General features: G+C 61.0%; 1 protein-coding gene across 2 annotated transcripts in view; it reads right to left on the reverse strand.

Annotated features, from left to right (window-relative positions):
- Positions 1-529: 529 nt before the first annotated feature.
- SYNE3 (spectrin repeat containing nuclear envelope family member 3) overlaps positions 530-14,609 on the reverse strand; it is a 74,012-nt gene continuing 59,932 nt past the window's right edge. For both annotated transcript variants that reach the window (XM_045822897.1, XM_045822899.1), the window contains exons 15-18: positions 14,248-14,415; positions 12,494-12,643; positions 11,547-11,585; positions 530-941 (exon numbers count right to left, since the gene is read on the reverse strand). In XM_045822897.1, coding sequence (XP_045678853.1) covers positions 741-941; positions 11,547-11,585; positions 12,494-12,643; positions 14,248-14,415 — 558 coding nt within the window. In that variant the 3' untranslated portion in view covers positions 530-740. The remainder of the gene's footprint in view (positions 942-11,546; positions 11,586-12,493; positions 12,644-14,247; positions 14,416-14,609) is intronic.

The following is a 14,609-nucleotide window of genomic DNA, read 5'->3' on the forward strand; positions in this document are numbered from 1 at the left end:
AGAGCTTGCCCACCGCTCTCGGGGAGGTCTCAACAGGGGTCTCTCTCCGAAATTTCCTCCCTGAACAGAACTCGCCGGGCGTGAACTGATTGTCTCCCGAAGACCCCACGCGTGACCACAGGCCCACGTCCCTGGTCCCTGCGCTCAGGGGCTCCCCGTCCTGTGCTGCCTTTACCTCTCCCCCCCCGCCACACTCGCTCACATGTCGCTTTCCATGGCCATCCCCCGGCCTGCCTTTGAGCATCACCATCCCTGCTCTACTCTGCTGTCGCTTTAGAAACTGGACAAGCATGTCTGTCCTCACTGTGCCTGAGACACGGGGCGCCGATCTGCGGTGACAGCTCCAAGGCCCTTCCCCTAACACCTGGACAGGGGCCGGGCTTCTGGGTAAGAGGCTGCCGACCACCAGACCTGTCACGGTTCCCGGGGCAGCCACGCCCCACCTTTCTCCCCACCACGCGTGAATGCCACCTTTGAAACGACCCATCCCGAGCATTTACACAAGAGCGTATAAAAAGTCTGTACATGATTCCTGGTCGCACATAGTATGCGTTTAGTATAAATAGACGAAGACAACAATGTATAAAAGGTAGTTTTGTGCCGGGGGCATCGCTGCAGTATTTACACCGGGCCGCTCGGCCGCCTGGCCTGCCCCTGTTCCCAGAGTCCCCGGCGTCCTCAGGAGGAGCCCAGGGCTGATGGAAGGCGGGAGGAGAGAGTCACCTGCAGGCCCCCGCGGGCTAGGTGGGGGGCGGGCCGTGGTAGCGGAGCATGAGCATGAAGGAGCGGGCGAAGTTGTTGGACAGCGCGCAGCTGCGGTTGTCTTCGCCCACCGGGAGCAGGAGCAGCAGCAGCAGGAGCAGGAGCAGCAGCAGCTGCAGGGGCAGCGCCACGCAGCACACCTTCCGGAGCAGGGCGCAGGGTCCGCGCCCGCGCTGGGCCTGCAGAACCAGAGCGGCAGGGGTTAGCGGGCTGGGGGCTCTGCGCAGGCGCAGGCGGTGTGGGGCGGGGCGGGGCGGGGCCAGGAGAACTCAGGGGCGGGGCCAGGAGGACACCTGGGGCAGCAGCGGCTCTGGGCCCCCCATCTGACCTCACGGGTCTCTGTCTTCCCAGCTGGGAAGTGGGCCCGATGAGAGTTTGGTCCAAAAGCAAAGATCTCTCCAGTTTTCTCAAACCAGTCAAGGCGCGAAAGGAAGAACAAATACATCAAGTTACAGACCCTGCCAATTACTACAAAATCTCTGCCTGGTTGTGAGTCCTAGGTGGGAAGCTTGAGTAGGTCACTCAACTTCTCTGAACTTCAAATGTCTTACCTGTCAAAAGGGGTGATAATGATACCTACCCGGAAGAGTTGTGAGAAATAAATGAGACGGGGCCTGCGCAGAGTAGGTGCTCAAAACTGCTGTCTTGTTATGAGGCATCACTAATATCATCCTCATAATCACAGTCACCACCACCACCACCACCACCACCACCACCCTCACCACCGTCAGGTTCTTCAGCACCCCCTTCTCCTCCATCTCCTGCATCGCCATCCTCCGCATCAACACCATCAGCACCACACGGACCTCAGCCTCGCACGTCCGCGTGCCTAATGAACATCTGTGCTGCAGCGTCCACACAAGTGGCCCAAGGGCGCTTCTGAATTCTGCAGGGACTGGCGGGGTCGCGCCTTCACGGGCGTGCAGGGCCGAGGGCGGGCCACGTAGGAAAGTGGGGGCCACTGGAGTGACCATTGAGCATGGCAGGGCCCAGCTCTCCGGGGCCCGGCGCAGTCTCTGCCGCACAGCAGCTGCGCGACCTTGGGCAAGCTGCTAACTTCTCTGAGCATCTGTCCTCTTCTCACAAAGTTGGGGTGAAAGATCTACCCCCCACTTGCTGGGTTGTGGTGAGGACTCAAGGCAAAGGACATTTGCACGCCAATTAAAGAGTAAACAAGCTCTTGTTTGTGGTACTGTTATTGCAAAACATACCCAATGGCTCCCTGCGGAACCAGAGGTTCCCCCTCCGAGACACCAAAGGTTACAATCAAGTGACGATGATGGTGGTGGAGGTGGTGGTGATGGCCATGAGGATGATGGTGGTGAGGAAGATGAAGATGATGATGATGATGGTGGTGACGAGGAAACATTGCTGAATGCAGATGCTCCCGGCAGGTCCTAACCCGGGGACTTCTGTCCCTCTCCCTCTCACACCTGAGTGACCTCACCCACTGTCCTGCCCCCACTCCCCCCTCCAGGCTGCAGGGACCACTTGTCCCTGGCCCTCAAAGGCCCTCACTCACCAAAGCCTGCGGACGCGCTGTAAGGACAGACTGCTGACAGCCTGCCCGACAGAGGAGCTGGGCTGGCTCCGCTGATCTCAGCAGTGACCTCGGGGTGGGGTGCAAAGCCACGTGAGCGCCCTGTGCCGGGGAGGGGGCCTCCCCACGGGCGTGTGGGGCTGGGGCAGACCCGGCTGGCGCCTGAGCTTTTGCCCACCAGCTCGGCTCAGGCAGGGCCGGCCACCGCAAGGAGTCTAACTCAACTTGACCTTTCGGGTTGTCTTTGCCTCATTCCAAACCCCCAGCCCGTCTGGGAGTGGGAGGGAGGGTGAGATGACATGCCGAGGCCCTCCTTAGCCCGGGTGTACCCCACGGCTACAGACCTGTGACGGATGGTCTCGCGACGCAGCACCTGTTTACAGGGGCCCCGCTTCTGTTTGCTCCCCCACTCTCCGAGCTAACACTCGGCTTCCTGAAGCGAGAAGCTGGGCCTTGGCCGTGACCCTCGGGGGACATCGTGTTGGAAGGTCTAAAGTGTGTTTGCATTGAGAAGTGCCAGGGTGGGGCGTCTCTTCCCCAGGACTCCTGCCGCCTGCCTGGCGGCTGTTCACTTAAGGGTTCACCTCCTCACTTGGAGGGACCCGAAGTCTAAAGCGTTCTTTAATATAAAAGACATGTTTTAATGTGATTCTTGGATGCTCAGAAAGCACACACGCAGTCACACAATGGGCATGAGCTATGTTCTCAGCAGCCAACAAAGAAATCGACGATCTCAGCCCCTCCCAGGTCTGGGAGCTTCTCTGTCCCTCAGTTTCCCCCAGAAAGTGCTGCCTCTTCTCTGCCTCCGCCCAGTCAGACCGACCCAAAGACAGAAGGGGCCTCCTCTGGGTGTGAGAAGCCCCCCGCGCAGGAGGGTACAGACACGGAGGGTTCATAGCACCTGGTGGTGGAGACGGCAGACATTGTGTAATTACCATCACTTGTGAGAGCTCTGAGGGGTTCAGGAATCCGGGACCTAATCATCTGCCATTAATGAAAGGGTGAAAAGGGGTGTGGGGGGAAGAAATGGTTTGGAATTCTGGGCTCTAAGCCTGGCTCTGTGTGACCTAGGACAGGCCAGTTAACCTCCCTGAGCCGCAGTCCCTTCATCTGTGGGGAAAATGGGGGGGGGGGGGGGCGATACCTTCCTACCAAAGTTGGTCGGGTAAAGGAGGCAGTGCATGCTATGCCTAACATACATAGTCAGCGTTCGATGAATGCTCATTCCCTTCCTTCTCTGCCTGGTGGGCAGGCGGGCAGGTCCTGGGGGCCCCGCAAGCTTCCCCTCCACCAGATGCCAGGATCAGACGCCCCCAACCTCCCGGCCCCATCAGAAAGAAAAGCACCCGCCTCCTTAAATGCCCTTTCTGGGCCCCTAAAGGCCCTCGCCCCTCCTGCCACAGGGCCTTTGCACAGGCCGCCCCTCCTGCCTGGAGCGCTCACTTCCCTCCTCCCACCAGTGGAGTTGGTTAGCTCCTGCTGGTCCCTCCGACCTCAGCGGTGAGTGGCTTCCCCAGGCCCCTCGATCAGCACGAGCCCCAGCTGCACCTTCTCGTGGCGCCCGGACCTTTCCTCTGGAGCCTGGTTCAGGTCTGCGTCCCCGGGGAACCCCGGAGGCAGCATGCACGTTAGTTGCGTCCATTGCTGCGTCCCCAGCAGTGCTCGATAAGCACTTGCTGAGTGACAGAAACGGTGGCCAGAAGGCTCCTTCCCTTCCTGTGTGTCTGGCTGTTGGCTTGCCCGCCCCCCCGCCCCCCCAGTGCCCATGGTGTGACTTGGCCTGTTCCCACAGCCCAGTGGTTCCCTAGAACCCCCAGGACCCCTCGTTAATGAGCGCACCGAACACGCCCCCCGGGCCCTGCCACAGTGCTGCCCCGCACTCACAGCTCCCTGAGCCCCCAGCGCCCCTCGGGGAGGTGGGCCTCCCTGGGCCCATTTCTCGGAGAAAGATACGGAGCCTGTGGGAACGGCACCAGGTCAAGGTCAACAGATAAGCTCAAATGGCCAGCATCGCTCCACAGCCCAGGCTCTGTCCAGCACCTGCCATGGCGTCTCTCCTAAGAAACAACTAAACCACCACCATGAAGGTCACCCTCGGCCTCTGCTGTCAGCCAGCCCAGAGCTGCCATCCCGCCCTGACCTGGGGTCCGTCCGAGAGCGGAGCAGGACTTTCAGGGGCTTTCCACCATGGAATGAAGCGGGTCTCACTCTCCACCACAAAGACGCTTCCAGCCCAAGAGCTAAGGTGGCGGCCAGGGGCCAGCTCTCCGCCGGCAGTCCAGGATGGGCCAGCCCCCGTGCCCCCACCAGACCCTCAGTCAGCAGTGAGCTCGGCCCGGAAGGCCCCTCTGACAGCCACGATGCCGTGTGCCTTCTCTCCGCGGTCTCCCCCGACACTCTCCGGAATGTCGGGGGCCGCCTCATTCCCCGGCTGCTCCAGGGGGTCTCCGGGTGCCCACAGTTCCCCGGCCAGGCCCTGCGCGCTGTGCCCCGGACGCCTTCTCCCCCAGTTCTCGGGGCCAAAGCTCCGCGTCACAGCCCAGGACACACTCCCCGTGACAGCGCAGAGGCTCCGGGCGGCTCCCACCAGGGCCGGTGGCAGCGGCTGGGCTGGGCGGGGCGTTCCCTGTGCTCACAGCAGGGTGGCTCTGCCTGGGACGGTCAGGCCGCGGAACTGTCTTGTCCCAGGAGCCCAGGGCGGTTCGGAGGGGGTCAGGGGATGAGCCGGCCTGAGCCAGCCTTCGGGGGGTGGTTTGGTTGACTGGTGGGCAGTGTCTCTGGGTCATATGATGGGAGTGGGGGGTGATTTTGTCGGGGGGTGTCTGACCTTCTGGCGTCTCTGGGCCACACTGGAAGAGGAGTTGTCTTGGGCCACACGTGAAATACACCAACACTAATGAAAACTGATGAGCAAATAAATGGTTTTAAGTAAACTCACACTTCTGTGCTGGGCCACATTCATAGCCATCCTGGGCCACGGGCAGCCCGCGGGCCACGGGTTGGACACCCCGATTCCGGCATTATTCGAGCAAGGAGGGAGCCTCATTCAGGAGCGGGGGCATGGGCCTTAGGTCGTCTTCCTTCCCCGCCCCTCCGCCCCCTTCTCTCCTTCCTTCTTCCTGCCTCCTCTGAGACCCGCCCAGGCCCAGCTCTGACCCTGGGGCTGGAACGAAGGTCCGTGCGGGTCCAGGACAAGCTGGAGGCATCCAGCCGGGGAAAGCAGGTGATCACAGCGCTCCCACTGATACAGGGATTGGGGCTCGGGTGGGTGTCGGGGATGCCGTGAGGCCACCTTGAGACCCGTGGAGTCTGAGCTGATCCCTGGGACCCCGAGCACACGTCGAGCATGAAGCCGGACCTTGGGGACTGGAGTTAGGGTGAACCCAGACCGGAGAAGGGCCCGAGAGAGCGAGAGACTTAGAGCCGGAGAGCAGGGCCACGGCAGGACAAGGTAGGACGTGGCAGGACGCGCCAGCGACAGAGTGACCTGTGAGAGGGAAAGGGGCCCTGGAGGCCCCGGGGGAACAGCCGTGGGAGGAAGAGGCACTGTGTCCGCGGTGTGTCTGAGCGGTGCCCCATGGAGCACTGACTAGTTACAGAGCAATGACGGCAGTATCACAGGGGGCAGGCGCAGCCTTCATCGCATGGCCAGAGGCAGCAGTGCCGGCATTGGGGGGTGGGGGGTGGCATTTGCACCGGGGTCTCCCAGGGGACACACGAGGGAGAACTCAGCCTCACCTCCGGGACATTCCTGCCGGAAACGCACGGCCCGCTCTCATCGCAAGGCAACGCCAAGGAAACCCAACCTGAGGGGCAGTCTGCAGAGTGCCTGGCCTGTACTCAGGAAGGGCAAGGGCAAGTGCAACTGAGGAGTAGAAAGCTCCAGCGCAGGGGAAACTAAAGAGAAGCGATGAGTAAATACAGCGTGAGAAACGGGGTCCTAACTGAGGGGCATGACCTATAAAAATGACAGGGAACGGCTCCTCCATCCCACGGGCTACTCGTCGCTGGTGAACAGCAATGGGAGAGCCAGCCACGAGGAGACGTGGCGGGGATTTAAATGCCTGTTGCTGAGAGAATCAAGTAACGGGACAGCGGTTGCCAGGGGCTCTGGAGGAGGGAAAAGGGATAATAAAAGGGCACGGGGGGGGAGGGGGTATTAGTGTCATACTCGGTACGATACCGTCGGGGCAGGTACCTGTCATCACACATCTGCCCAAACCCACAGCATGTGCCCCACCGGGAGTGAGCTCTAAACCAGGGCCCCAAGCTAGGACTGACGCGGCCAGATGGGTCCGTCGGTGGTCAGCAGTGCACCCCGCCAGTGCAAGGCGGCAGCACAGGGGATGGCAGTACAGGGGAGACGCGGCAGGGAGGCGAGGGGCGTATGGGGTCTCCCCGAGGGACCTGCGCATTCTTTTCCAGAGCTGTAACCACCCAAAAGACAAAGACTATTCATTTTTTTAAAGGCTACTAAGGCAGCTTAGACACTTTGTGTACGGACGGAGGATTAAGTAATGGTGTTTCTTGAACACTGCGTCTTATCAACGCTGACTCTGAAAACTGAAAAAGTAAGAGACACAAATAGAACAGAACAGAGCGAGAGACGCCCACGGTTGGCCATGGCTAAGAACCGGAGGACATGGCCAGGCGGGCCCAACCCACGCCCTGCAGCCTGCATGCGGCCCAGGGTGGCCGGGACTGCCGCCCAGCACAAAATCATACATTTGGTTAAAACGCTATGAGATTTTTTTTTTTAGTACATGTCATACTGTATTTAAAGTGTGGCCCAAGACAACTCTTTTTCCAGTGTGGCCCAGAGACACCAAAAGGTTGGACCCCCGTGCTAAGGGAACGCGGTCCTTGGCCCCCGGCTGTCCGGGGGCCAAGCAGGTGGGGACAGACATACGGGTCCTGTGCCTGGTGAAGGGGCGGCTGCTGGTTACCTCTCTGGGGCGAACTTCAGAGGCGTTTGCAGGTGGAAGGCGGGTGGGCTGCGCAACGGAAGGAGAACGGAGTAGAAAGAGCAAATGCCATTAACTCCGGGTTCCAGTGGTCAGAGACAAGTTTCAAAAACTCCGTGTCCAGAGGGGCAGCATGGACTCGTCCATCAATCAGCGAGGGCCAGTTCCCTCTGGGCTCAACAGGTGGGCGGACAGGGCCCCGGGGAGGAGGCGGCACGAGGTTTGAGGTCCGTCCCTGGCTCTCTCCTTTGGAAGGTCAGACGGCAGGGCCCTAGCGCAGCCCAGGCCTTTGACGGGAGAAAAACCAAATCTGACCAGTCCCCAGGATGGGACAGTGAACCTCAGGGGAGTCCAGTCAAATTTCGTCCCCTCCGCCTCCAACCCGACCTGGCTGTCGCCCCCATGGAGAAGGGGCCGAGGGGCCACGCTCCTCCCACTGCAAAGTCAGGGTGGCTGGGAGCGTCGGGGGCCTGACATGTGGTCTAGCACACAGTAGGGACTATTGAAATAAAAAAATCACAGTTAGTGGAAGAGAAAGTTGTTATCTAACATGGAAAACTCACCGATGCCTTGAGATTTGGTATTCCGGTATTACACCTACTCTAAGACGCTGGTTGTATGCCGCACCATTATGGTCCACCCCGTTAATTAAGAAAAAACTAACAACTAAGACGGAGCGTTGACTGGAGACCCCACACCAAGCTAGGGCACCACAGAGCTGTACCGTCAGTACTGGGGCGACAAGGACTGGCCCCGCCTCACAGGAAAGGGGAGCGAGGAAATTCGAGGCCGCCTGTGGCAGTGGGTGAGGGCCAGGAGACAGAACTCCCCCCGAGAACGGGAACCACAGGCCGGGGCTCCTGGAGGTGGGCCGTCTGAGCGGACCCGGCCAGTGTGGTCCAGAGGAAAACAAAACAGAACAACCCACACGGGGAGATGTTGATGTAAGGAAATCTCAGGTGGATGGCGTCCCGGGGGTGGGGGTGGGGAGAAGCCAGCCCACGTCCTCCCTGGAAGAGCCCTACTGAACTAAGACACCCCAATTCGAGAGATGTAGAAATGCAAAAACGCAGGAGCCTTACAACCTATTGGACAAACTAGGGTCAAGTAAGTAAAATGCCACCCTCGGGCCACCCAGCACCCGAACCTGCACCCAGAGGCCACAGCACCCAGTGCTCTCCACGCCTGCGGTCTGGCACACAGGCCCCGCGCCAGCTCGCCTGGGGCCGGCGGAGACACGGGCCCACCTGTCCCCAGCTAACGGTCTGTCTCAGGCAGGCTGGCCCGCTCCCAGGGCCCGGGCAGGAGTCCAGTCGACTCAGGGCCCAGTTGCAACGTGCAAAGCAATTTCACTTCGCGCGTCTAAGCGCTGCAGGCAAACAGCTCGTGGCACTGAGCCGGCAATGTGTAGGCAGCTGCAAGTTTAATAAATCTCAATTATTCTGTTTACACCAACAAGCAGGCTGGAGCCCGTGATGGGGCCGGAGCCTTCAGTGACTCGGTGCACGGGGAGAGAAGAAAAGCGTGCGAAGCCGACGGCTCATAAATAATCAGCTTTGGGGCAGGTCTCCCCCTTCCCTTTCGAATAAAAATAATATATGAAATGTTTTTAAGTTGGCAAGATGACAACCTCTGAAGACGGTGCCTATTTGCTGCCTGTCGGGCCTGCGTGTGCATACGTGCATATACGTGCATGCATGCACACGGGTGCCCACCCCACACACGCACGCACGTACCCCCACCAGGAAAAAGAACACCAGAACCAGGCCAAGGGGAGGCTCCCCCTGCAGGGTGTCACCGATCCCTTTGTTCTCAGGCACAGGAGCAGGGGCGGCGTCTGCAGGAGTCTCCAGGGTCCATATTTCTGTGGCAATGAAGGGCCTACTATGTGCCGGTTGTTACAAGAAATCTGCCCGCCATGAGCTCAGTGGACCCTCCTTCCATCCATCGGGAAGCTGGGACTTGCCAACGACCGTACGCGCTACGGGTGGGTCCCGGATTCCAACACAGAGCACAGCGTGGTGGTTCCCAAAGGCCCGCTGCCTGAGCCCCACCTGGGAACGGCGCTAGGCAGGCAGGTTCTTGGGCCACCCCGGACCTGCTGAATGCAAAGCTCTGGGGGGAGGGCGCAAAATCTGCGCCGAGACCAGCTGTCCTGTACATGAGCCCAAGATGGCTTCTCTAGACTGGCCTTGGGGTGCTTACTTCTTCTTCTTCATAGTGGGCTGAACCCTGTTAGCTCCAGACCCAGCCAGCACCAGACTCAAATATTCACACATCTGATTGTTTGAAACCCAGCCCAAATAAGCAGATGTTTGGGCCATTTAGGGCCCGCTGGCTTCGTGCACCCCACGAAGTGGTGCCCGACACCTGTCGGCCACGAGGAAGCGAAGACCCCCACGCTGCAGCTGCCGCCCTTGGAGGCTTCCTGACCCGGAGCCTCGGCCTGTGCTCTGCAAGACCAGCTGGACGTGGGAGTCCTCTCTCCACCCCCCTGCCCCACCCGGCCAGCATGCACAGACTGCCAGGGCAGGGCTTGGCTTTTATGTCCACTGAGGGATCAGTCTCAGGGGCCTAACACAGCACTTGGGACAAAGTCAGCACACGGCAGATATTTGTGGAATGAATGAATGAATGAACGAACAAATGAATGAGGAGACAGCAGATAAACACGGGGCTGTGAACGCCCCACGCTAACCTGACTGCAGACTGCTGGGAGCGTGAGCTTGCGCTGGAGGGCGGTGGTGAGCCAGCTGAGGGTCCCCCACTCAGAAATACTGAGTGAGCACTTACTATGTGCTAAGTACCGGGGGACCCGGACGTGGGTGCCCATGGACTGCAGCCTGGGAGCTGCATGGGTGAGGGCTCCCAGCCAGGGAGGGGCTTCAAGGGTGAGAGCTAGAGGCAGCCCCAGGTCCCCCGTGTCCCACCAGGCTGGACGGTGTGGGCCAACCCAACCCTTCCTGGTGCTGCTCCCTGTTTCACGAGGAGTCTCTTCGTTATTCTAAATTGGGGAGGGGTGGGGGGCCAGGGTCTTGGGATCTCTAAAGAACTTCCACAGGCGGCAGTTGGCGTGATCTTTAAAACTAGATAACGACGTAAATAGGGTCCACATTAATAGTCCCATTTCACAGGTGGGAAAAGTGAGCCCCAAGAGGCAAAGTGCCTTGTTCCAGACCACAAAGCTGATTGGCACGGGGCCCAGAGCACAACCTTGGTCTCGTGACCGCCTTGCCCCGTCCAGGGGACACCCTCTCTCCCAATCATTCGAGGCATGACCACCATCTGGGGACTGAGAAGAACCCCAGTGTGCAAAGCATCTGGAAACAGACTCCACGGTGAGAGACCTTGAGGAATGCAGCCGCTCGGGAGCAGAGCAGGCTGCAGGCGTGTTTCTCACGGGCAGTGCTTGGCAGGAAAACACGTGTGTTCCCTTGGAAAAGGGGGCCCAGGGGACATGAATCCACACTGGGCTTCTCCAGAAGCGGGGACACCTGCCAGGCCTCAGGGGTGCTTTCTCCAAGGTGTGCGTGAGAGGCTTTGGGGCCAGAGGCCCCAGACCACTCTGGAGCCTTTGCTGAGCAAGTCTTTCCAACTTGTCTCTTCCTGGCTTCCTCACACTTACAACGGAGGTGGTAATGCCCGTGCGTGCAGCCAGGACAGTTAGGTGCAACGCCCTGGCCGCGGCCGGCACAGTGCATGGCCCACAGCGGACGGTCAGCACGCAGCACCCAGAACAACAGCGCTTATCACTCATCAGTACCGCTACTGTTGTTGCTGTGGCCCGCGGGCCCCACGGGAGTGGCTCAGGGTGTGTCCCGGGGGGCCTAAGCGGTGACACCTGGTGGAACAGGAAAGGCACCCTGCCCCGTCCTCACCTGTCCCCCACTGAGCCCTGATACCTGTCTACCACGCAGGGGGCCGCACTGTCCAGTTTGCAAAGGTGCAGGTTTCCTGGGACAGCGCCGGCTCACACCTTTTGTCACGGCATGGCCGTTATGAGCGCCCCTGTTCACGCCTCGCCCGGTGCTGGTTTCGGATGAAAAAGTCTAGGGTCCCCCTCTACCCCGTGCCCGTCACAGCTCGGTACGCTCTGCGCTCCCCTGGGCCTTCCTGGGGCCCAGCATGCAGTGCGGCCCAGGGCTGATCCTGCGTAAACATTCCTCAGACTTCACGGAACCTTCCAGAAAGCCCAGGAGTCCCGCCCCCGCGTCGCAGGCCCACGGGCCCTCCAGACGCCCTGCCCTGCAGCCGTGCGCGGCAGATGGCAGACCCCGTACCTTCTGGAATCCTGTCGGCGGCCCCGGAGAACTCCGTGTCTGTTATTTTAGGGAAGGAGAGGAAGAGGGGGAAAAAAAACAGTTAAGTGAGTGAAACTTAAATCCCAGCAGAGCCTGTAATGGAATATTCATTTTGTCAGGGGAGCGTTTCTTTAAAACTTCTGGTCATCTGGACAGGCTGAGCCAGCAGGTGATTCGGTTTAATGAGCTTTTTAACGCAGTTCAGGCCCAGGTGGGACTCTGTCTGGGAAAGCCCGGGCCGAGGGCACGGCCGCCAGGCTGGGGCTGGGCTGACACCTAGTGGCCGACTTGGACATTGCAGGGCCAGCCCAGGGAGCAGCCGAGACGGGGTTGCTCCCTGCTCACGCTGACCCCCCGACCTCAGTTTCCTCATCACTGCTCAGAGAGTAAGAACAGTACCTCCTTTATAGGCTTCTACGAGGACATAGCACTTCACAAAGGCTCTTATTAGCTATTATGTTTGGTGTGAGGGGACACCGGGGCCCAAAAGGGGGAAAGGGCTCGCTCCAAGTCCCAGCGGGCAGAGGAGGAGGGGACAGGACCCCAGGCTCCGTCTGCCCGCCTCCAGCGGTGCCCCTCCGGGGACCGGAGGCACAACTGCTCAGGCAGAGGGTGGTCATGAGGATGAGGACAGGCCAGGGTGGCACCCAGACGTTGCAGCTTAGAGGCAGCAAAGTGCTCCTCGGACGTTAACTGTGACAGTCCCTGCTGCTGTCACCGGAGCCCCAGCCTCGCAGGGTGGCAGAACGGGGGAGGGACATCTCACCAGCCGGCACCTAGGACCCACAGTCTCTCTCTCCTCTCCCTGAGCGGCCCCCTCCGTCCGGCCTGTGCAGGCACAGGGTGGAGTGGATGCGAGCCCACCCGGGGTTCCCAGGTGAGAGTCCCACCCCCCGGGCCCGGGGCCCGAGAGTCCTTAGTCCTACCAGCAGCTGGCTGCTGTCCTTGAGCTTGGACTTGTAGAGCATCCACCGGTAGCGCAGATCCTCCAGCTCCTCCGAGGCCCCTCTCGCCGGTCCAAGGCGAAGCAGGTTCTCGAAGAGATGCTGACCTTCCGGTACCCGAGCCTCCAGCTCCTGTGGGGCAAAGGCAGTGTCCCATGCACCTTCCAGAGGCCCCGGCAGCCCCACGTGGCAGTGGGGAGGAGCTAATCGAGTTTCCCTGCAGGGTTGCTGAAGGCCGCTATTAAGAATCCCATCCGTGCAAACTCAAGGCAAGGCCAGGCCCTGGCTCTCTGCAGTGTGACAAAGGGGACCCCACAGGACAGGGCCGGCTGCCCCGCTGACCTCCAAGGCCACGTCCAGCTCTGGCGATCTAGACCCGGGTCCCCCAGAGGGCTGGACCTAAGAGGAGCCATTATGACAGCTACCCCTGCTGAACATCTTCCTGCTGACGGGGCTAAGCCTGGCAGAGTGATGCCGGGGCTGGGACTCTTCCACGGAAACACAGCTCTGTGTCCCCCTGGTAGGGGGGACGCCTTTTATCCTCAGGGTCCCTGAGACATGGTGTGACCTGGGGCTTGGAGCAGCCCCCTCCGTCCAGGGGCCAGGGCTCACATTCTGGTTTTGGGTCCTGCTCTGCCCTGTCCGACTGGCTGTGACGAGGTCATGCTGCCTAGCTTCCCACAGCCCCCCGGAACGTGAGCTCTCCAAGGGCGACAGGGTGCACCCAGGGGACTGTAAGCCGTCTCCGAGAGGGCTGGCATCGGCGGGCGGGGGCAGGAGGCGGGAGGAGTGGCTGAGTGGGAGGGAGGAGGGACATCCTGGTCCTGGTCGACCAGGAGACTGGGCCACGCCTCTCACTGAGGATCAAATATTAGAGACGATAAAAGGCATTGGAGATGCAGAACTATGTAGTAAAAAAAAAGAAAGAAAAAAGAAACCAAAGAAAAAGGAACCTGAGGTTTGACTATAAGAAACATAAAATAGCAGGCAGTAAAGAGTTCACAGGAGAGCGAGGCACATTGGGCGAAAAGCAGGGCGAGTGCGAGCCTGGAGGGGCAACCCGGGGTGCGGCCCGCTGTGCCGACAGGACACCGGCCGGTCTGGGAGGGATCGTGGGGGCGGGGGGGGGTGCAGAGCCGCTTTGGCAGCCCCTCGGGGCCCTGGACTCCAAGGTCGAAGTCTGGGCTCTGCGGAGGCTGAGACCGAAAGCCCCTCCCTCCTGGGCTGAGACTCCCCAGTCTCCACAGTTAAGGCCAAAAGTGGTGAGCAACAGTGAGAGGGGGCAGGGGCCAGCCCTGTTGTGGGGGGAGGGGGACCAAGGAGGGCTTGGTGACCCCCTCCAGCTGGGAGTGGGAGAGGGAGGCTGGGGGTGGACAGGCCGGCCCCCTGAGCCCGCCCCCACGGCCGGCCGGGCCTCGGAACCCTGAGTGAGATGCACAGCTGCTGCGTGAGGCCACGGCCGGCCGGGACGGCCTGCCCCACGCCACGGCCCCGCGGCTGAGGGACGTGACGGGGCGAGGAGCGGCGCTGTGCCCCAGCCGGCCGGGGAGTGCGGAAGCACGCTGAGTACACGGACACGCGAGGCACGGCTCCTGCGGAACACCCGCACCAGCACGGTTTTAGAGTCACCGTTCGCACACAGGCCGGGGCTGAGCCCGAGCACGCTCTGTGCTCCTTTCCTGGGAGGACGCTCGGGGGACGAGCGCACAGGGCGGGGGTGGGGGGGGGTCACAGACCTGCAGCCTCATCTCTCTGGTCCTCGCGTCCTTGGCCGAGGCCGACCTCATCGCGATGGTTCTAACCAGCTTGGCGTTTTCCCCCTGCAGCCACTGCGCGAAGTTCCTCAGGAGCTCGGGGTACCCTGCAGGGCCGGGGCCATCGTCTGCGTCCTGCAGGGGGTCTGCCTGCGGGGGGGCACGGGGCGCCCAGAGCGTCAGAGGGAGGACGTGTGTCCCGGGGGTCCCGTCTGAGGCAGAGAGCGGGGGTGAGCGAGGCCTGGGGGCCAAGGAAGGTCTCTGCTCAACGCGGCCATGGTGTCCAGGGCTCAGGGACACTCCTCGAGGTCACCTCCAGGGCCTCCCAGGGCAGCCCTTTGGTG

Source organism: Phyllostomus hastatus, unplaced genomic scaffold (genome assembly GCF_019186645.2).
Source record: "Phyllostomus hastatus isolate PE091 unplaced genomic scaffold, TTU_PhHast_1.1 phas_scaffold_501, whole genome shotgun sequence".
In the NCBI taxonomy this organism is placed as follows: domain Eukaryota; kingdom Metazoa; phylum Chordata; class Mammalia; order Chiroptera; family Phyllostomidae; genus Phyllostomus; species Phyllostomus hastatus.